Here is a 21605-nt window from a genome sequence, read left to right on the forward strand (position 1 = left end):
TGTGTGTGTGTGTGTGTTTCACTGAGCATTGTCAAGTGTGGCTTAGAAGCAAATAAAAATGTGACTGAGAAATTTGAGAATTTTCCTTCAAAGATTCAGTGAATTGCTATCTGTCCATCTACTTCCAATAACATAGACTCAGGGAATAAAAATGTGCTAATGAATGTCACCTATCCTGAACTTTATCAGTGGTCTTTTTTCTTCCAGATCTTTGGACTGTATGAATTGGGGTGGGGCCAGGGTCAGAGTGGAAGGTGGGGGTGTTACCTGATCACATCCAGCGTTTTGGTCAATCCTGGCAGTGCATGATGTCATTTATCATCATCAGCAGCAGCGCTAGGGGTTGAACCAGAGTTGACCATTTGCAGGCAAGCCCCTTAACCTTGTGCTTTATCTGTTCAACCCTGGACTATATGAATGTAAGTATTAAGAGGGAAAAAAATGTTCAGGCACTTTTCCCACCTTACAAGGAAATAAGATGTATTTATTCCTGCCCGACTACCTGCAGAATAATTATAATTGTTTTTTTGTTTTGTTTTGTTTTGTTTTGCTTTTTGGGTCACACCTGGAGATGCTCAAGGGTTACTCCTGGCTCTGCACTAAGGAATCACCCCTGGCAGTGCTCAGGGGACCATATGGGATGCTGGGAATCGAACCCAGGTCGGCTGCGTGCAAGGCCCTACCCACTGTGCTATTGTTCCAGCCCCCAGAATAATTATAATTGTAAGGAAGATCATTTTAGCTGATGTACAGTGACAGTTTCAGTGTTCTCTGGCGGCCATGACGCAAGGAGGACCTAGTTAGAGCTAGTAGCACTTCTCAAGTGTAGTGAGTCAGGTTGTTGCCACTTCATGAAGGAGGTAGGTGGCTGAGACGGGGAAGAACTAGCTTGCCCAGGGTCAGGAGGCCAAGGTGGCAAAACCCAGACTGAACTTGGCTGTAACTTGAACCTCTCATTTGTGATGGAAACTGTGATGTAGACTTCGGGTAACTTCATATCACTTTAGTGATGTCCCGTAATGACAGTTGGCAGTTTACTTTTTTTTTGTTTCTTTGTTTTTCTCTTGTTTCCTAACTTTATTTAAGCAGCATGGCTTACAAAACCTGGTCATGATACAGTTATTTTGGTCATAAAATTGGGTTAAGAGAAGGTCGCCACCACTGTGACCTTTGACCTTCTCTTTCCCATTCTCTCCAATCCTCAATCTCCCCCGTTCCACACACACACACACACACACACAAGCATTTCCCTTTAGGGGACACAAAATCATTTGTTTTATACTGCTTTTTAAAATAGTGTTGTTTTTTTTTTTCTTTTTGGCTCACACCCAGTGATGCTCAGGGATTACTCCTGGCTCTGTGCTCAGGAATTACTCCTGGCGGTGCTGGGGAGACCCTATGGGATGCCAGGGATTGAATCCAGGTCAGCTGCATGCAAGGCAAATGCCGTACCCACTGTACTATTGCTCTGGCCCTTAAATAGTTGGTTTTTTTTTTTTTAAATAAGACTATTTTGATCCCTAGTCCAATAAGTGAAAAAAAAAACTTTTTTTCTGTTGTCTTCACCTTTATTGATCGATCTAAAGAATTATCCTCACCCCAGAGTCACTTCCTCAAAGATCATCTTCAGAAGTTTTCACAGGTGAACTTCTCCTGTTTCTCCATGTCAAGGGATTCCATAAAAACTTAATGGCAGTTTATTTCTTCTAGAAATATTTTTAGTGACATGAGAGGTGGTATTATTTTTTAAAAAATCATTTTATTGAGGAACTGTGATGTACGAAGCGTTTTGTAGTTGAGTTTTAGACATAGAATGTTCCGGCACAAGTTCCCCCACCAGTGTCAGCCTCCGTCACCAATGTCCCCAAGTTCTCTCCCGGCCCCCGGCCTGCCACCTTAGCAGACACATTATAAGGTTTGATGATTGCAGTTTGGATGTTATGTTTTCAGTGCGGTTGGCTCTGTGGTTTGAGTATCTCTAGCTGTAGGAAGTGTCTTTCCCTGGTCCAATTTTATTGACCGACCATTGCTACTGTGAAGTTTGGGGGGCTGCAGCTTCTCAGCTCTGAGATGCCCGAGACCCCCCGTTCCCCTCGCCATCCTGCACCGTCACCTGCCAGATTCACGGTTCCTCTCCCTCATCCTCCTTCTTTCCCTCTAATAACTGTCATAGTTTTCGCATTCTTAAATGTGAAAGGGTTGTTTTGGTCAGTTTATTTATATTCACAAGTGAGTGCAACCCTGTGGTAATGGGTTTTCACTTTCTGATTGCTTCTTGCTTAGCCTTTGACTTGGAGTCCCGTTAATGTTGTTGAGTTGTATTCCGTGAGTATGTGTGTTGCAGAGGCTGTATCCAGTTCTCCTTTGGTGGTAGTTAGATTGATTTTGGCTACTCTGGATCATGTTGCTATAAACATAGGGGAACAACGATCTTTTCAAATTAATGTTCTTATATCCTTTGTATATATGCCCTTGAATGGTATTGCTTAATCATATGGTTTTCCTTTTTTTTGGGGGGGGGGCGGGTTCCTTGTGTCAGTCTGTCATCTCCTTTATTAGGTGGTATAATCAATACTTAAGTATCAAAATACTTAAGTATTTTTTTTGATATAAAAATGGTGTTCTATCAAGTTCCCTTAGCTCTAATTTATTGTTTACTTATAGAAATGTAATAAGCTCTAATTTATTGTTTACTTATAGAAATGTAATAGGTTTTGTATATTTTGCATCCTACTGGTTTACTGTATTTAATTATACTTTGTAATTATTTGGGTGGTAGTCTACATATAATGTTATGTCACCCTGCAAATGTTGTTTGTTTCACTTTTCCAATGTAGATCCCTTTTATGTCTTGTTTTTGTCTGGTGACTAAGATTTCAATACTATGTTTAATAAAGGTGGTGTGAATGGATAACTTGATTTCTGACCTTAGAGTAAAGCCTCTCATATTTTTAACATTGACTAATACTAGCTGTGGATTTGTCGTATATGGCATTTATTATGTTGAGGTCCTATTTCTGGGGAGTGAATTTTGTTTTCATAAGTGGTAGAATCTTTTAAAATGCTTTTTCAGCATATAGGATCTTGTGGCATTTATTTTTTGTATGTTGCGTTTTATAGTAATAGATTTTTAATATATTGAAACATCATACGGTCCTTGGAGTAATATCATCTTGGTCATGGTGTATGGTTCTTTTGACATATTCTTCATAGTCTTCAATTTGCCAAGATTTTTTTTGGAGGCTATTTGCATCTATATCCTTCAGAGATGTTTGGTAGATTTCTTTCATTGTCTGGTTTTGGGATCAGGGTGATGTTGACCCTGTAAAATATGTGAGGGACAACACCCTCCACCACTTCCTCTTTAATTCTTCAGAAGAGTTTGAGAAAGATGGGTATTATGTCTTCTTGGAAAGTTTGTTAATTCAGTAGTGAAATCATATCTGGTCCTGGGCTTTTGTTTGTCGGGAAATTTTGAAGACTGTTTTAATTGTTTTGCTTTAATGGGTTTGTTCCAGCTAGCTATTTCTTCCTGGTTGAGTTCTGGGAGTTTGTGTGATTCAAAGAATTTGTCTGTTTCATGCAGCATGTCCAAGTTGTTTGCATATAGCTATGCATGGGAGTTTCTTAATGATTTTTGTAATTTTTGCTTTAGGGAAATTTTTGCATTTCTGACTCTTTAGGGTTTCTCTCTCTCTCTGTTTCTGTCTCTGTCTGTCTCTCTCTGTCTCTGTCTCTCTCTCTCTTTTAAGTGAGCCTAGTTAAGGATTTATCATTTTGTTTATCCCTTCAAATGAACATCTTGGTTTTGTTCTTTTATATTGTCTTTTTTGTGTGTTTTAATTTTATTTTTACTCTATTTCTCTTCTTTCTTTAGTTCCTTTAAATGTGAGATTACATTATTTGAATTCTTTGGGGGATGAAGCTCAGTTTGGGCCACACCCACGAATTGCCCAGGGCTTATCCTAGGCTTTGCACTCAGGGCTTATTACTGGTTCTGTGCTCAGAGATCAGTCCTTGCAGCCTTTGAGGGTCCAAAGAAGATGTTGGAGATTGAATGGGTTTGCCACAGATGAGGCAATTGCCTAACCCTCTCTAGTGTCTCTGTTCCCAGATACCTTTTGTTTGTTTGGGGTTCTACCCAGCAGTGCTCAGGACTTATTCCTGGCCCTGTGCTCAAGAATCACTCCTGGCAGTGCTCAGGGAACTCCATGGGGTGCCAGGGATAGAACCCTGGTCTGCCACATCCAAGGCAAGCAGCCTACTCGCTGTACTACTTCTGTGACTACCCAGAAAGCATTTTTATCATTGCCTTAACCTCTTCATTTTCTCAAGAATTGTTCAGATGTATATTGTTTTGTTTCCATGTTTGAAGTTTTCCCAATTTTCCTTTTGTGATTGGATTAAGTCCATTGCGATTAAAGGGGAGAGATAATGTTTGCTCTGATTTAAACCTTCACAAATTTACTGACTTCTTTGCTGTCCCAAATCTAGGAGCACTGTCTAGAAGAATGTTACGTGTTAACCTAAAAACAATGTGTATTCGTTTCTTTCGGGATGGGAATTTCTGTTTCTATCAAGCCCTTCTCATCAATTACTCCATTTAATATTGTATTTCCTTGTTAATTCTTTCTCTGGATGATCTGTCCATCACTGTAAGTGGTGTGTTGAGATTCTCTCCAATTACTATGCAGCTATCAGTGCGTCCCTTGAGGTTTTTAAATAATTGTTTTGATAATTTGGGTAGCCCTGTGTTGGGTGCATAAATATTGATGATTATTATCTGGTTGATAGATTGACCCTGTGATCATTATATAATATACATTTGTGTCTCATTTTTTTTTTTTTAGTTGAAAGTCTATTTGGTCAGATATGAGAATAGCATACCCTGTCCTTTCCCCCGCGTTATTGAATTGCTTAGCCTTTCACTCAGTCCACGTTTGTCATCTTATCTGATGTAAAAGTCTCCATATATATATATACTATTGATGGATTCTTCTTTTTTATCCATCAAACCATGCTGTGTGTTTGGTGAGTTCAGACCATTCATGTTCTGAGTGATTAATGATCTGTGGAGCTTACTGCTGTTCTCTCCCTCCCCCCAACCCCACCCTAGCCCCGTTTCTCTCTCCCATTTGTTTCTATCTGCCTTTTTCTGTAAATGGTTTCCCTTGATTTTTTTCCCCAATGTATCTCTGCTCTAGACTTTTGGATTCATGAGGACTCTACCAGCTTTTACATATATAACATAGTCCCCATTTTTTCCACTAGTATTGCCTTATCCTCTTTAGACTAAACAGATCCTGTCTGTTCTACTTCCCCTTTGATGTTCTGCTGTTTCATTTTATTCTGGCTTGTATTTCTAATTCTGCGTTAACTGTTTCTTTCCATACTCAAGTTCGAATGTTCTCTTGTTTTTTTCTTTTCCTGTGTGACTCCTTTTAGCATTTCTTGGAGTGAGGTTCAGGAAAAAAATCATGAAGTTTTTCTTATCTGGGAAACCCATTATTCCTACATTTGATGATAAATTTTTGTATGATAAATTTTCCAAGTAGAATATTCTCGGGTGGAAGGTTTTATCTTTTAGGATTTTGAGTATCATTCCACTGTCGCCTCTGGGGTTTCTGCTAGGAAGATTGATGATAGGCTGATAGGGTTGCCTTTGTGTATTATTTTACTTTCATCCCTCACAGCCTTTAGTATTTTGATTTTTGTTTGGGTGCTTGGCAGTGCTCAGGGACCGTTCCAGACTGTGTGCTCAGGGTTCATTCCTGGTGGGCCAAGGGACTATCTGGGGTACCAGGGATCGAACATGGGTTGGCCACATGCCTGTACTTTCTCTCCAGCCCTAATGCTTTTCTTTATCTTTGATCCCTCGCCTCTTCCCATTTTTCCTCCCTCCCTTCTCATAATTCTATCCTTTCTTCCCTCCTTACCATCCTTCCTCCTGCTGCTTCCTCCCTCTCTGCCTTCTTCCCTCCTTTTCTCCCTCCCTCTTTTGGGCCACACCCAGTGGTGCTCAGGATCTACTCTCAGTCTTGTTGGGACAGGGCGGTGTTGGGAGGGGGGCGTGTCTTTCTCCCCTGTGGGGTTTCTGGTCTGAAGTCTGCTGAGAGGCTGATGGGGGCCTGGGGCCTGGGCTCCTGCCATGTGGAAGCTTTGCCTCTTGTCTTTGGAACTTGATCAGTGACGCTTCAGTATGTGTCTTTTTGCATTGACAGCGTTGGCCCTTCTCTCCTCTTCCTTGCCTGATGTGGTTAACTCTCATCCTAGAGCCGATGAGTTCTCAGCTTTTGCATCTTCGACAAAGTGCTCCCTTCCCTTTTCCCTTTCTCAGCTTTCTGGGCCCCAAACCCTAATCCTACCTCTTCCACTTGTGTCTGATATTCCTTGAAGAGTGCCTTCATTTTTCTATATATCTTTTTTCTCTCTCTTTTCCCATTTGGATAGTTGCCAGAATGTTATCTTATTATTATTATTTGGTTTTTTTTTTTTTGAGGGGGCACACGCAGTTGTTCTAAGGCATACTCCTGGCTCTGTGCTCAGGGATCACTCCTGGCGGTACACAGGGGATCATACATGGTTCTGGGATCAAAACCAAGTTGGCTACATGCAAGTCAAGCACCTCACCAGCTCTGCTGTCTCTTCTGCCCTCAGAATGTTTAATTTCAGTTATTTTGCCCCTGTTGTTTTGTTAGTTTTTCTTTCCACGGAGTTTTATATTTCTTTCACTTTGTTTTTCATATGCTTCTGGTATTTTCTAATTTTTTCTTTGTTTCAGTTTTGGTTCCTGCCCAGATAGAGTGCTCTAGGTTTAATCTGGCGGTGGGCTCAGGAGTCACCCTGGGCAGAGTTTGGAGGACTATGTGGTGTCCAGGATTGAGCCGGGTCAGCTTCATGCAAGGCCATCACTTTACCCACTGTACTATTGCTCAGCCCTCTGGGATTTTGTTGCTTATTGGTTTTGGAGCCACACCCTGTGGTGCTCCTGGGTTACTCATGGATTTGTGCTCAGAAATCACTCCTGGCCTGCTCAGGTACCTGTGGGGTGCTGGGATCAACCTGGGTAAGCAAGGCAAGCCACCTTACCCACTCTGCCGAGCGCCAGTCCTGGGGATTTCTTTCTTTCGCTCTCTCTTTTTTTATCCTTCCTTCCTTCCTTCCTTCCTTCCTTCCTTCCTTCCTTCCTTCCTTCCTTCCTTCCTTCCTTCCTTCCTTCCTTCCTTCATCCCTCTTTCTTTCTTTCCCTTTCTTTTTTCTTTTCTTTTCTTTTTTTCCTTTCCTTTCCTTTTTCTTTTCTTTTCTTTCCTTTTCTTTCCTTTTCTTTTCTTTTCTTTTCTTTCTTATCCTTTCAGGGTAGTAGTCCTTCTCTTGATGTTTTTTACATTTCATTAACTGCTTTGCTTTGTGGCAGTGTGCATCGGATGTATTTCATTGATTTTCTTATTTGTAATTCATTGTCTGTTACACTCCCCATTTTGGCGTCTTGGAGATTGATTTCCACGGCTGGATTAAACTTTCCTTCAATGTTAGCTTTACTTTCCGGGAGAAGAAACTAGAGCTTTCAGCTTGAAGATATCTTTTGTTTTTCAGGACTTTGTGTTATGTGAAAAAGGTCCATCTGTGGGTGGTTTGCTTCAATCTTTCCAGGATGCTGGGGCCGAGGTCTCACCGTCTCGGAGTCCCTGGCTGTTCTGGGTGGCCTGGCTTCTTTGCTGTTTTTCATTTTTTTTTCCTGTGGGGGGTGGGGCACATCTGGCCTTGCTCAGGGTTTACTCCTGTGTCTGTTCTCTGGGATCATTCCTGGTGCCAAGATTGAACTCTAGCTTGTTTGAGCACCCACCCACTGTCTTGTGTCTTCTCGCTGCCGCAAGCTCCTCTTTTCATCCAGAGCCTCGTCTGCCTGACCTCAGGGCTTTGGTGGCTGGGTGTGACTCTAGCCCACTGCCACTAGTGGCTCACTCTGGAGATCCACTTTCCCAACCATGGGAGATGAACTCTAGGTTTCCACATTCTGCCAGTTTTTGATCTATAAGGTTTGAGCTACGGGCGGAGCGAAGGCTCTGGTGGTAAATTTGACTTCGCCCAGATATTGCCTTGAACTCATCACTGCAGCAAACAGTGCTGTGTCAGTGTTGTACAAATTAAAGTTATTTAAGTAAAAACTGTTTTGGTTTTCATCTTTTACTTTCTAGAAATGCATGCACAGCTGAGACTGCAGGAGTATTTCCAATCTGATTGGTCATTAAAGCATCATGAAGCTATAGTATAAACTTAACAAAGACATTTTACAAATTGTAATACTTTCAGATTTAGACATTACAAAGGCAGGACAGAGTTCTGTACCTTTCACCAAATGCCACGATAAGCTTTTGCTAATTCAGAGTAGGTGGCGAAATCTATTCTGGCCAAATAACCTCTGTATCCATGAAAATACAAAATATTCAAATATATTTAAAGAATTCATATACAAATAACGGACTGGAGCAATAGTGCAGCAGGTAGGGCATTAGCCTTGCACACAGCCAACCAGGGTTCGATTCCTCCACCCCTCTCGGAGAGTCCAGCAAAGCTACCGAGAGTATCTCGCTCGCACGGCAGAGCCTGGTAAGCTACCCGTGGTGTACTCGATATGCAAAAAACAGTAACAACAAGTCTCACAATGGAGACGTTACTGATACCTGCTCGAACAAATTGATGAGCAATGGGATGACAGTAATACAGTGATACAGTGATATAACATATTTAGTTGATTGTGATTTTCTGGTTTTATGTTCTGTAGCTTCATAAAATACCAGAAACTGGACTGGAAATTGTTTTAAACTTCGCTTACCATAAAGTAAAGTGCTATTTTTTAAAAATCAGCATGCTGATTAACAATTCACATGCATGTAAATTCAATTTCAGTAAACTATCATGATCAAATTATTGGCATATTTATAAAAGTTAAATTATTAAATTTTCCTGAGCTTCTAAAATACATAGGTTTTCATTGCAAATTTAGTATAGGGTACATATAACACATTAGCTTTAGTGAACTTTAACTTAGTTTTATAAGCATCTATTAAAAATAAAAGGTTCCATGTCATTTCCAGGAACATAAGGAACATGTATTTTTGAAGGATAGCAGTCATGCATCAACTTTATTTTCTCAAATTTTTAAAATTTGATGGGCATAATAATCATAAAATTTCATTTAAATTGCACCTGATATTTTGTTGTTGTTGTTATTTTCTTGGAGTCACACCCACCAATTCTCAGGGCACCATATGGGATGCCAGGGATCGAACCCAGGTTGGCTGCATGCAAGGCAACCTTTTATCCACTCTATTATTTCTCTGGTCTCAGACCTCAGTTTTATTCTTAATAAAGCATGTAATAATTCTTTTGGTCAACTGGATATCTAAACTAATTTTAATTTTTCTTCCATCCATGTCAAATTCATATTATGTAATTTGTGTGTAAAGAATTTTTAATACTCTGATTTTAAAGAAGCAATTAAGTGTGCAAACTGGTTGCAATAAATCTCACTACTAAAAGGTGGTAGAGTCAGAGTTGTGTGAAAATTACATTAGCTGATATTTATGCTTTGAAAAACCAAAAATCAAAAAAACAACCAACTAGACTCTTGAAAGGGAATCTACCAAATTTATTTCTCTGAACCAAATCAAATATACCACTAGAAACTGCAGTGTGAACGTGGACTGCAAACAGAGTTCCCCCCAACATCTTCCTGGGTAACAAAATCATTCAAGTTGCTTTGGCTGGGAGCGTCCGAGGCTTTTAGATGGATGACTTGTTTTCCTTGAGCTCTGATGACTGGCCTTGCTATTTTTGTTTTATTTTCTCTCGGTGAAATGCTAAGCCTTTTAAAATATGTTGTTGTCGAGAAGCCAAGAGAATGGGCATAACTTACTTCCATTCTGAGTAATGACATAACCACACTCACTGTTTTCCCTCTCCCCACCCGCTTCTTATCCTTTTCCTAGACGCACATCGGGAATTCCTTCACAGGCCTGCTTCTGGATATGTGCCAGAGGAGATCTGGAAGAAAGCTGGTAAGAATTGTTTAAAAACACAAGTTTCGTGTTCTGGCAGCTGTGTGCAGTTGTTAACGCAGTGATGTGAATAATGACAAGAAAGAACCTTTACTGCTAACAACTAAAATAAAACAAAACAAAACAACCGCCCTGCCCCCCTCCCCCCCATTTTTAGATCCTGATGAACATTCTTAGACCAGTCCCAAATTTGAACATGCAATTGTTTTATTCTTGTAGCATCTGCTAGTGCCACTGGAATTAAAATCTGGTCATTTTTCTATTGTAACCCCCAGCTAGTCTGGGTTACCGTGGTTTTAGGCTGAAACGTGACTGACAGTGTCTCGGTTCATTTGTAGTTTTCTTCATTGGAAAAAAACATCGGTGATTTATAAATCAAATTTCATACATAAACATTTTTCTTTGAGTTTAAAAAAAGTCAGGATTTGACTTTTCACATTCAGGAATTAATATAGTTACAACCATGTTTTAAAGTTGATCTTTCCCTACTAATTAAAAGTGAATGACCAGAACAAAATATTTTTGCTGTAAAATTTTTTGACACAACATGATATAAAGTAATACTAACATCTGTACTTAGGCATACAATGCAGAACTTTCTAATCAGTACTACTAACTACTACAACTACTATTACCATAATATATCACTGAGCTTCAATATCAGAGTCAATCTAGTTTTTTATGGCAAAGTTGCTAAACTTTTACCTTAAGGTTTCCACATATGTTGCTGATTTTCATTATGGGATGTTGCTTAACAACTTGTATTTTAAAGTTTCTGACAACTCACTGACTTACTGTCCTTAAAGAAAATCAATCTTGGAGCCCCAACATTGTAACAATGGAGTCAAAAATCACATAAAAAATCAGCCGTAAAGAGAAGGCATAAATCTATATCAAGCATTAAAGATATGACATGCATACCATTGCTTTTAGTAGCTGAGTGCCATTGTTAAAATAATTGAGTGAAGAGACCTGGTAATCCTCTTTCTGCAGTTGGTTAGATTCAGTATCTGGATGGGGGCCCTAATCTGGGAGCGAGCCTCAAGGGGTAGTTTTCTTTTTCCCACAAAAGATTTCTCTTTGGTGTTTGGTTTCATTCAGTTGCATCTGTGGTACAATGCACCTTGCTCTCTCTGGCCACTTGGCTTTTGTCCAAGTGCCCAGAGATTTCCTAAAAAGTACTTAGTGTATGAGCTTGGTAAGGAATGTGAAAGTCTGCTAGTCCTCTTAGCTTCAGCAGCATAGATTAGGGACCGGAAAGCTCTCCTGCATAGCTAAGAAACAAATCATAGACCTATTCGGTTCAAAAGTAGTGGGTAATATATATATGTTGTTCAGCTGCCTAGTTTTATACCAGATTTTTAGCATCACTTCTAAGACATTTTCTCCAAGGGAGATACGCTTCAGCTGATTGCTTCCTACCCAAATAAGAATGGTTTCAACTTCCTTCTGACCATTTTTCCTTCCCTCTTTTTTTAAACTATATCGTTCAACGTACTCCAATAAGAAGTACAAAGAATTACCATTTCGGGCAACATAAAGATGACTTTTGATGTGGAGGGGGAGTCTTTCTCTGCCTTTCCCATGTTTATGTATATTTAAGTTAAATCCTTGATAGTTCTTAACGAAAAATTGACAGTCAAGTCTCGTGTCATCCAAATTCCTCTGCACCATTATCTGCTTGAGCCTTTGTGTGACGGCTATTAGAGGCGAGCAGGTTTTCCTGAATGTACAACCTCTGTTGGAAAGTCAAGTTGAATAGCTGAGCACAAAGGAGCGTGTGTAAGTGGTGAGCAATTGGAAGCGGATTCCGAACTGCTCTTTTCCACATAATCAGTTCCTTTTTTTCACCTGACGTGTTGGAATCTATTCAGTCCACCGTTTTCATTTTTCTTGACTGTTTTGTGGGCTTCTGAAACCAGCTCTTGGTAGGAACAGGTTGTGGGTACTTCAGGAGTATCCAGAGCGGTACAGGTTTCTGCTTTGTCCACAGGTACAGGTTTCTGCATGCTTTACAAAGGTGGGAATCTTTTTGGATTGATTTTTCGGTTTGTCTGTCCTCTGGATAGATGCTACATCTTAAGGAGTATTTTATCTCCCAGGTACAGTTGACAGTTTCATCTGGAAACCTCAAATAATTTCCTATAATATTTGCCTTTATCGGTTTCTTTAAAACGCATTTCTAGTGTTTGTAATGTCAAGATATGATTTTTTAAAAAAGGAAAACACCAAGGGCAGAATGTGACATCTGCTTTCAGCTTGTTAAAACGTAAAAAGTCATCCGTTCCACCTGTTCCCCTACAATTTGCTGTGGGCCATTTTTTTTTTTTTTTAAGAAAAAACCTGCAATGTGTTTTGCAGTAAAGGTATTACCTTGATGGTTAGGAAAGTATAAATAAAGCTTTTAAAAAATATCAAGGGGACAGAACTAAGTTTATTATTGAATAACCTAAGCCTCCTTTTCTTAGAAAGTTATAATTACAAAAAATCTATTTTGTTGAAAACTTACAGAAAAATTGCAGAAAGTACTGTAAAAATATGTCTTTGAGCAGCGAGCCAGTTTTCCTCATTTTCTGGTTTTTGCTTTAATATTTTCCTTTCCCTTTTTTCCTCTCTCATTTTGCTCTGTTCTTGATCACATTGTTCCCAGTCATTTGAGAGAAAGTTGCAGATTTTCTGTTAACCTAAATAAACATTTTAGAATGTTTTTCATAAGGATAAAGATATACTTATAAAACCACTGTACAGTTGCCAAAATCAGAACATCAGTAATAGTATAGCCCCATTATTTCTCAGAATTTCTTTCAGGTTTTCCATGTTGCCCATTTACAATCTACATTTAAAAATCTTTATGATTCTGGCATACTAAGTTTCTCCTTTAAAAAAATGTATTTTCAATAGCAATAACAAAAATGACAAAACATACTCTAAAGGGATACAAATTCTTGATAAAATTATATGTGTGGGGGGAATTTAACATAAAGATGGCTCTTAAATTGCAACTGACTTGTTATCTTCAGTATATTTCCTTTTTCAAATGATCAGTGAATGTTTGCAGTTGGTAATAAATATTCAAGCACCTTGCAAATGTCCTACCAATTCTCTTTGCTGATCTGTATATGCCTGTGGGATTAGAATAGGCATGCATAATTTAAATATAAATTGCCTGATTTGCATATACAATTAGTCAAGCTACAGCTTTGATAGTAAGCAAAAATTATTGTCCTGTATTACCAGTTAGATAGAATTTTAATTCACCTTGAATATTCAAACTACACCAAACCCCGGCTGGATAGCTAGAAGGGCAGTACTTGCCATGGTCCCAGTTGATTGGGCAATAAAGTCATCTTTGTGCCTCCTGCAGAAGAAAGAGGGTGCTATAACCATGGCCCAATGCTGGGTTTCTCTCCAGATTTTGTTTTTTGGGTTTTGGGTCACACCACACAATGATCAGGGGTTACTCCTGACTCTGTGTTTAGGGATCAGGGATTACGATCAGGGGACCATATGGGATGGTGAGGATGAAACCCAGGGAATCACCTTATCCCCTTATACTAGCACATCAGCCCCTGTCTCCAGATTGTAAATGGCCTATCTTGAAGCCACCTCAAGCTTAGCATATTTAGTCAGTATTTCCAACCTGTATCTTTCCCTTATATTTTAGTTTATCCTCCTGGTAGGCAGCAGTTGCAGATGATTTTAAGCAACAGAAATAATGGTGCTCAAATAAGGGTGCTACAAAAGTCATGACAGTTAATTACTAGCAGAGGGCTTAAGTCAGGAAGGCTAGATGTGTGAAATAAAATGCAGAAATGTAAAGAAACCATAGGAGTACTTGCACCTCTTCCATTTTTAATCTACAGTAAAACATTTTTAGTAGGAATCTATGTTTTTAATTAAACAGAACATTTAATTAAGGTGCTTTTTAAGTGGGTGAAACAATTAAGTACAAACACTTGAATGAAACGTGTCATAATTAGTTTTAATAGAGTGTTAATTGGTACTAGGTTTGCCAAGTTAATAATTACTGCTTATTAAATTTTCAATTAATCATTGTCATTTTGCTTTGAATAAAGATGAAAATTAGATAAACTAATTCAAGGGGAGGATATTTTCCCTTGTTAATTAGAACAGTTAATTTTTTTAATGGAAATTACTTGTTTTAGTTGTCAATCTTATGTTGTACATTAGTCAAATCTTTGCACCCTTTCCACAGCCCAAAATAGCGAGCTAATTTGACACCTTGCAGGTTTGCAGTTAGACCTGATTATTCTGCCCCGTGGAATGCTCCAATTATACCTGTCCAGTGCAACAGTTGTCTCTGCAAAACTGCCCATATATTTGATACGTAGATGGGCAACAATTTAGAATATGGATATGGAAAATTATTTTTTTAAATCACTATGGTATAGTCTGTCATGGTGCAGTCACATTAATCAGAAAATTTAAGAAAAGGAACAGCGGGATTATCTCTATCTCTTCACTGATTTCTGGCCCTCACTCCAAGATCTTTGTCAGTAACTTGCTAGATGAGTTATCTTTTCACTGTTGTATTTCTGCTTCTATTTCTGTGTTTCTGGTTAGCAAAATAATTTTCCAATATACTTTAACCTTATGTGTAATATATAAATGATATATAAATTAATATTAGATTAATATATATTAAAGTATATAACTAGATGTACTCTACTATAATCTCGTCCCTTTTCCCACGAAGCCTTGCTTGTGTGCTTCCTCTGTTCATAAGAGCCCATCCCAGAGAAGCCAACCAACTGACGTCTCCTTTCTCCAGACCCTTGTGTCTTTCCCCCGTAACTGTCCGGTGCGCTCTGCACCCGCCTTGCGGTGCGCCCCGTGCCTCTCGCAGTCCGGGGGCTGTGCTAACGGAGCGCTGTTCTCTTGTCCCGTTTGGCCCGCCCGGCACGCAGAGGAGGCTGTCAACGAGGTGAAGCGCCAGGCGATGACCGAGCTGCAGAAAGCCGTGTCCGAAGCCGAGCGGAAAGCCCACGACATGATCACGACCGAGCGCGCCAAGATGGAACGCACGGTGGCCGAGGCCAAGCGGCAGGCGGCCGAGGACGCACTGGCCGTCATCAATCAGCAGGAGGACTCCAGCGAGGTGAGAGGAGCCCGGAGACGCCCACGAGTACCCTGGGGCTGGGGCTGAGGATGGGGCTGGGAGGGAGGGAGAAATCGGGATAATTTTTTTTTTTCTTTTTGGGCCACACCTGCTGATGCTTAGGGGTTATTCCTAGCTCATGCACTCAGGAGTGACTCCTGGTGGTGCTCATGGGGACCATCTGGGATGCTGGGACTCAAACCCGGGTCAGCCGGGTACTAGGCAAATGCCCTCCCCGCTGTGCTATGCTCCAGCCTCCAGAAATCGGGATAATTTGAAGAGTCCTGGCACCTGGGGAGCGATCAAGATGTGATTACATTGTTGCATTGAGGAAGTCTTCCAAGAATAACTCAAAAAAAATAAATAAATAAATAAAAGAAACTGTTTAGGGTATATTGAGTGGGGGAACAGATCAGAGTTTTAGCAGGTTCGACGTGAAATTTTTGCAACTTCCTAGCGCTGTGTAGGTGATGCTCTCGTCGGGGGGTGGGGGGCGGGTTTCTTCAGTGGCGGGGAGTTAGCAGGGCTGTGCTTCTCAGAGAGCGTGCCAGGGCTCGGCGCCACTGCCTTAACTGCTTGGAAGCAAGGGGGTGGCAATGTTTGTGCCGAGTTTTAAAAAGATTTTCTGCTATCACGATGGTCATGTTGTAGCATCACACACACACACACCCACCCTCTCACCCTCTCAGAGATCCAAGGTTTTTCTACACACACACACACACACACACACCCTCTCTCAGAGATCCAAGGTTTTTCTGCCCTCATGCTCACTTCATAGCATCTCTCTCTCTCTCTCTCTCTCTCTCTCTCTCTCTCTCTCTCACTCTCACTCTCTCTCTCTCTCTCACACACACACAAATGGCTCTGTTTTTCATAAAATTTGTAGTAGCCACTATAGTCATTTTATAGCACAACATGCATATTTCAAAGCAACACACAATATACACTTGAACACACAGCTCAGGGTTCAGGGATGTGCCTTACTGAACACTTTCTCAGCACAACACGCAGAGCCACATCTGTCAGGTCTGAGCACGTGGGGAGGCTCCACAGTGAGACAACACCACGGTGCCCGTCCAAGGAGCTTTGCGGCCACGCCACGCTGACCCAGCAAAAACCTGACTGATCAATCAATGGCCGAGCACAATGCAGATCTATAATTTGTGAGGGAGAGTAAGAATTTAATTTGTACCAGGCTTCTCGCAGATGAAAGACCAGACCTTGCAGGAATCACTTGATGCCCAGAGTTTCTATTTAATGTGTAGCAGATGAATAACAAGAGGACAAAAGGAATTGATTTCCAACATTTTAAAGTTTCTCAGGAAAGGAAAGAGGGACAAAGGGAAGTTTATCTTCCCTTTAACTGCTGACTTTTCCATTGTCAAATTAAGCTCGATGTAAATTCAATTTTATTGGCATTTTATGGTCAAGATATGTAAGGATCTTCTTCTTGTTGTTGTTTTAATCATTAGAGTTGTCCTTCTTCATTCAGCTCAGTATGATTGTGACACTACCACTCTCACAGGAATGTTTTCGGGCTTTCATAAAATGTTCATACATTGAGACTATTAGTTGGTCCCTAAAAGGAAAGATACATGTCTAGGAATAAATTGAGAATGAAGTTTCTGGATTTGGTCCCTAACAGCATGTATTTCTCCTATGTCTGTAAGCTTTGTATCTTTGTGGTGGGGTGTACCCCAAGTGGTGCTCAGGGTCTTCTCTGAGGGTGCTCAGGGTTTTCTCAGGGTTTCTTCCAGACCTTTGTGTGCTCAGGACTCCCTCCTCTCCAGGTTTGGCATGCGCATGGCACTCTCTGTGCCTACTGCAGCATCTCTGGCCAGGCACCTTTGGTTCCTAAAACCGATCCAGAAATATATGATCTTGACACTAGCACTTAACATTTTAAAGTATTTTATCACTGTCAAACCATTGTTTATCCATTTACTTGAGCGGGCGCCGGTAACATCTTCATTTGTCCCTGTCACATGCTAGTGTCTCCCAATGGCATCTGCTTGCTCCGAGAACACGAAGAGCACGTTGTTGTTACTGCTTTTGGCATATCAGATACATCATGGGTAGCTTGCCTGGCTCTGCATGCAGGAGATACTTTTTCTTAAAGTATATTTTTTATACTAAATGGTAAATATGATAAATAATAGATAGGATGCAATCAATCCAGGGTGGCATACTCTCTGGTAATCTTTTTTTTTGGGGGGGGAAAGGGGGGTCACACCGATTGATACTCAGGAATTACTCCTGGCGATGCTCAGGGGACAAGATAGGATGCTAGGACTTGAACCCGGGTAGGCTGCGTGTAAGGCAAACACCCTACCTGTTGTACTACCGCTCAGCCCCGGTAATCCTTTCTAAGTGTGGTTGAGAAGTGGGAGATGCTAGAGGTTACATTGCACCTGGACTTCAGTCAGCAAGCACCCAGGGCGTCCCCTGCTCCAGCAAAGCTAGGTGCAGCTCTGGCTGTCCTGGTGGTCCATACACCCAGGGCTCCAGCAGCTCTGCATTGCCGCCCTTTGTTCCTCACCACACTGATTGACAGTTGCTTGGAGTAAATTCTGGGTCTCCTGATCACCACCTAGGAGGCTCCAATCTGACAAGAAAGTGGTTTGACCAAAGACTTGAGCGGGGTATGAAAGAACTAATCCGCTAGCCCTGTTTCGGTTGTATTCACTGATTTTCCACAGCATTGCCATGACTGAGAACAGCCAAAGTGGTGCTGGTGGTCAGTCCAGTTCGATAGCCCCTTTTGCCAGCCTGTCTTGAATATTATGCAAATAGTCTTTCCCTCTCCAGATTCTTTCCAGTGGGAGAGAGCAATAGTGCGAAGCCAGTGTGTGTTTTTCTGTGCCTTCCCTTTATGCTCTGGCCTTCCTTCAGAATTTGCAGCTTTTGATGGAAGGGAGCAGATACGCCATGGTCAGAGTCATGCTCACAAGACACCCTTAAGTCATTCTTCCGGCCCTTTGGTGCAGAACCATCACAGCCCTGGCTTTCTGGACTGCGCTCCCGGTTCCAGCCCTTGTGAGTCTGGTCTGGGGTTCGGGAGCCTGCTCAGTCCATCAGAGAACTGCATGAATGAGCAGGTGGACCTCAGAGAAGGCAGTGCAGGTGCTTCTCAAGATTCTTTGCTTTGCTTTTCGGGCTTGCATGTTGTTAGTCTTTCAGCCTTAATGAAGGCTCAGATAGCACTAACTTTGGAAATGTTTTGTATTTTATTTGGGGGCCCACACCCAATGGTCCTTTGGCCAGTTGGTGCTTTGACCATACTACTGGCTCAGGGGTGACTCCTGGAAGACCTTGAGGACCCTATGGAATGCCAGGGTTGAACCCAGGTCAGCTGCCTGCAAGGCAAGCATCCTGCTCACTTTACTATCTCTCCAGTACAATTTTGGAAATTTTTTAAAATTATTTTCTTGGGAATATAAGAGGCCTGGCCATTATAGTAATTAGAGAAAAAACATTTCCATTAAATATAAGCACTGCTGATTTGAAAACTATGCTCAGATATTAATGGGCATTCTTTCATGTATTCTATTCATGCTTGTCCCCGGTAGTTTATCTGATAATGTGTAACACTAAACACCTCCTATCTACTTACTCATTTATTCTTTCAATAACAAATTATTGAGTCTTTAATACTATGTCCTGATACTGTAAGCTCTGTGATATAGCATCACTCCTTGCTTTCTGTAGCCTACAGTTCTTTAGATGAGTCAGATCTTTAGATTTTTGAAATATAGTTGAGTTGTGGAGTTATTGTGTAAAGGCTTCTGGAGAAACAGTCAGATCTTGAGATTTTTGAAATATAGTTGAGTTGTGGAGTTATTGTGTAAAGGCTTCTGGAGAAACAGTCAGATCTTGAGATTTTTGAAATATAGTTGAGTTGTGGAGTTATTGTGTAAAGGCTTCTGGAGAAACAGTCAGATCTTGAGATTTTTGAAATATAGTTGAGTTGTGGAGTTATGTGTGTAAAGGCTTCTGGAGAAAATTTGGGCTTCTTGCTCTGCTTAAAGGATAGCCTGGAAATGACCACCCGCTTCTTTCTACTTCTCAGCTTGGCCTTCCCACTGCCTCGTCAGACTGCAGGCAGAGATGGGAACAGAATCTTCACCGAGTTTGGAAGCAGGATGGCTGTGTAGCAGATGAGTGCCTTAGAAAGATTATTCAGGACTGGAGCGATAGCACAGTGGGTGGGGCATTTGCCTCGCATGTGGCCAACCCAGGTTCGATTCCTCCGTCCCTCTCGAGAACCCGGCAAGCTACCGAGAGTATCCCGCCCGCATGGCAGAGCCTGGCAAGCTACCCGTGGCGTATTCAATATGCCAAAAACAGTAACAACAAGTCTCACAATGGAGACGTGACTGGTGCCCGCTTGAGCAAATTGACGAGCAACGGGGATGACAGTGCTACTGTGCTACGACAGTGTACAGATTGAGGAGATGAAAGAGAGGGGCCATCCTGAGAAAGAGGAGGAAGATGATGGTAGAGAGTGGCGTGGGCCTGGCATGGAGAAAATCAGATGTTGATTAGATGGTTTCGAGCTAGAATGGTCAGCATTTGATGCCTGTTTTCAAGAAAGAGGAAGTTGAGATTTTTGTGAAGGAGGTTGGGCGGGCATGGCACACTGGCGATGCTCAGGGCTTCCTCCTGGCTCTGCACTCAGGGATCACCCCTGCCCATTTGGGGGACCCTATGGGGTGCCAGGGACTGACCCCGGATTGGCTGCACATGGCCTACCTGCCGTGCTATTTCTCTGGCCTCAGAAGTTGGGATTTAATAGTGGACTTGCAGCCTATGAGTGCGCAGGTGATTTCTCTGGAATGAACTACCTTCATCAGCCTCCTGACTTTGAGCTGCCCAGGATTTTTGTACGGGGTGGCCAGTTGGGAAGACTTACGATGCCTCTGTTTTTTTGGTGAATAAACAGGAGTTAAGGGCTTAAAAACGTCATTTAATCCAGCTGACAAAGTTCTGGACTGCAAAAGGCCGTTTGAACACAGAGCCTTAAATAGTCCAGTGTCACCTTCTGTAATATGTCAAGATGAGATACAGATGACCTGCCATCCCAGTTTGAGCCAGACAGCCCCAGGTGACCCGTGCTGGCCCTATATAATTATTACCACATCGCCCCCTCAGATGTCCTGCATTCGATGATATTAAATATATAAATACATCACATAGAGCCTATATGTAGCTGATTGGCAGGAAGAATCCAAGAGGGGAACCTGAGTTCTAAGGCCTGAGCCCCACGCCAAGGGGCTGTGGCGGTATGAGCCATACTGGAAATGCCACCAAGGGACTCCAAGGAGAGCATGATCACCTCCAGGTTACTCTAGGAGGACCCTGTTGCACGGCTCCTTGATAAGCATCACCGAGTAGTCAGTCTAGTGGATCCTTAGATGCGGGACACTTAGGGAATGCCCTGGAGCTCTAGTTTCCAAAATATCCCCAAAGTGTTCTGTTTTGGTTTTTACGACAGCCGTTTGATTCCAGAGGTGTCTGTGGTGTGTAAAGTGTTTGGCTCACTGCTTGGGCACAGCCTGGAGAATCTCACATCTTGGGGTTCTGCTGACTATCATGTGTAACATCGGGGTGCTGCTGGTGTGACTGTTAGATTGTTAGGTGGTTGAGCACCGTGAAAATGAAATCAGTAAGTCTCTCATCACCAAATCTGCTTCCAGAGGAGCAGGGCAGATCTGGGAGCAGTCGGTGAGTGATCCGTTTCCTGGTTGGGCCGGGGCTGGTGTGGTGGACGACATGCCACCTGTGGCTGACCCTCGGGGCCCGGGCCCTGGTCCATGTGGCTCGCAAGCCCTGCAGCAGCCACAGTAAGCAGTACGGGCCAGGGCAGCAGCAAGGCCTTTTCAGAGTGAAATTGGAAAAGAAGGGCTGTGCGGCTGGTGTTGAGCTGGTGCAGGCATGAAGCAGAGCCAGGGAACGTGAAGGGAGCGTGAAGGGAGCGTGGCCACTTTTAGTGGAACTAGGGCACAGGCAGTAAGGGGCCGCAGTTTAGTAAGGAAAATGGGCTGGGGCAGCAGGTTTGAAAGTCATTTCTATAGCAGGAACCAGACAAGGAATGCTCTAAGAAGGAAACACACACACACACACACACACACACACACACGCACACACACACACACACACACGCATGCACACACACGCACGCACGCACGCACATGCACGCACACGGAGCAATGCTCAGGGCTTCTGGCTCTATGCTCAGGGATTACTCCTGATGGGGTTCAGGGAACCATATTGCTGTGCATCAAACTCAGATTGCTACGCGCAAGTCTTTGCTACCTGCTGTATTATCTCTCCTGCCTCTGCAAAATAATTTCTCATGCCAGTCCTTCATTACTGGAAGAAAATGAATGTAGAGGAAGAAATGGTCTAAGAGACAAAATTATAGTGTC

General features: G+C 42.0%; 1 protein-coding gene across 1 annotated transcript in view; it reads left to right on the top strand.

The window, feature by feature from the left end:
* The window catches only part of RUNX1T1 (RUNX1 partner transcriptional co-repressor 1), a 171725-nt gene that overhangs the window by 140384 nt on the left and 9736 nt on the right, over positions 1 to 21605 (top strand). The window contains 2 exon segments of the mRNA XM_055124995.1: positions 9990 to 10058; positions 14987 to 15177. Of these exon segments, the coding sequence (XP_054980970.1) occupies positions 9990 to 10058; positions 14987 to 15177 (260 nt within the window).

Source organism: Sorex araneus, chromosome 2, assembly GCF_027595985.1.
Source record: "Sorex araneus isolate mSorAra2 chromosome 2, mSorAra2.pri, whole genome shotgun sequence".
Lineage (NCBI taxonomy): Eukaryota > Metazoa > Chordata > Mammalia > Eulipotyphla > Soricidae > Sorex > Sorex araneus.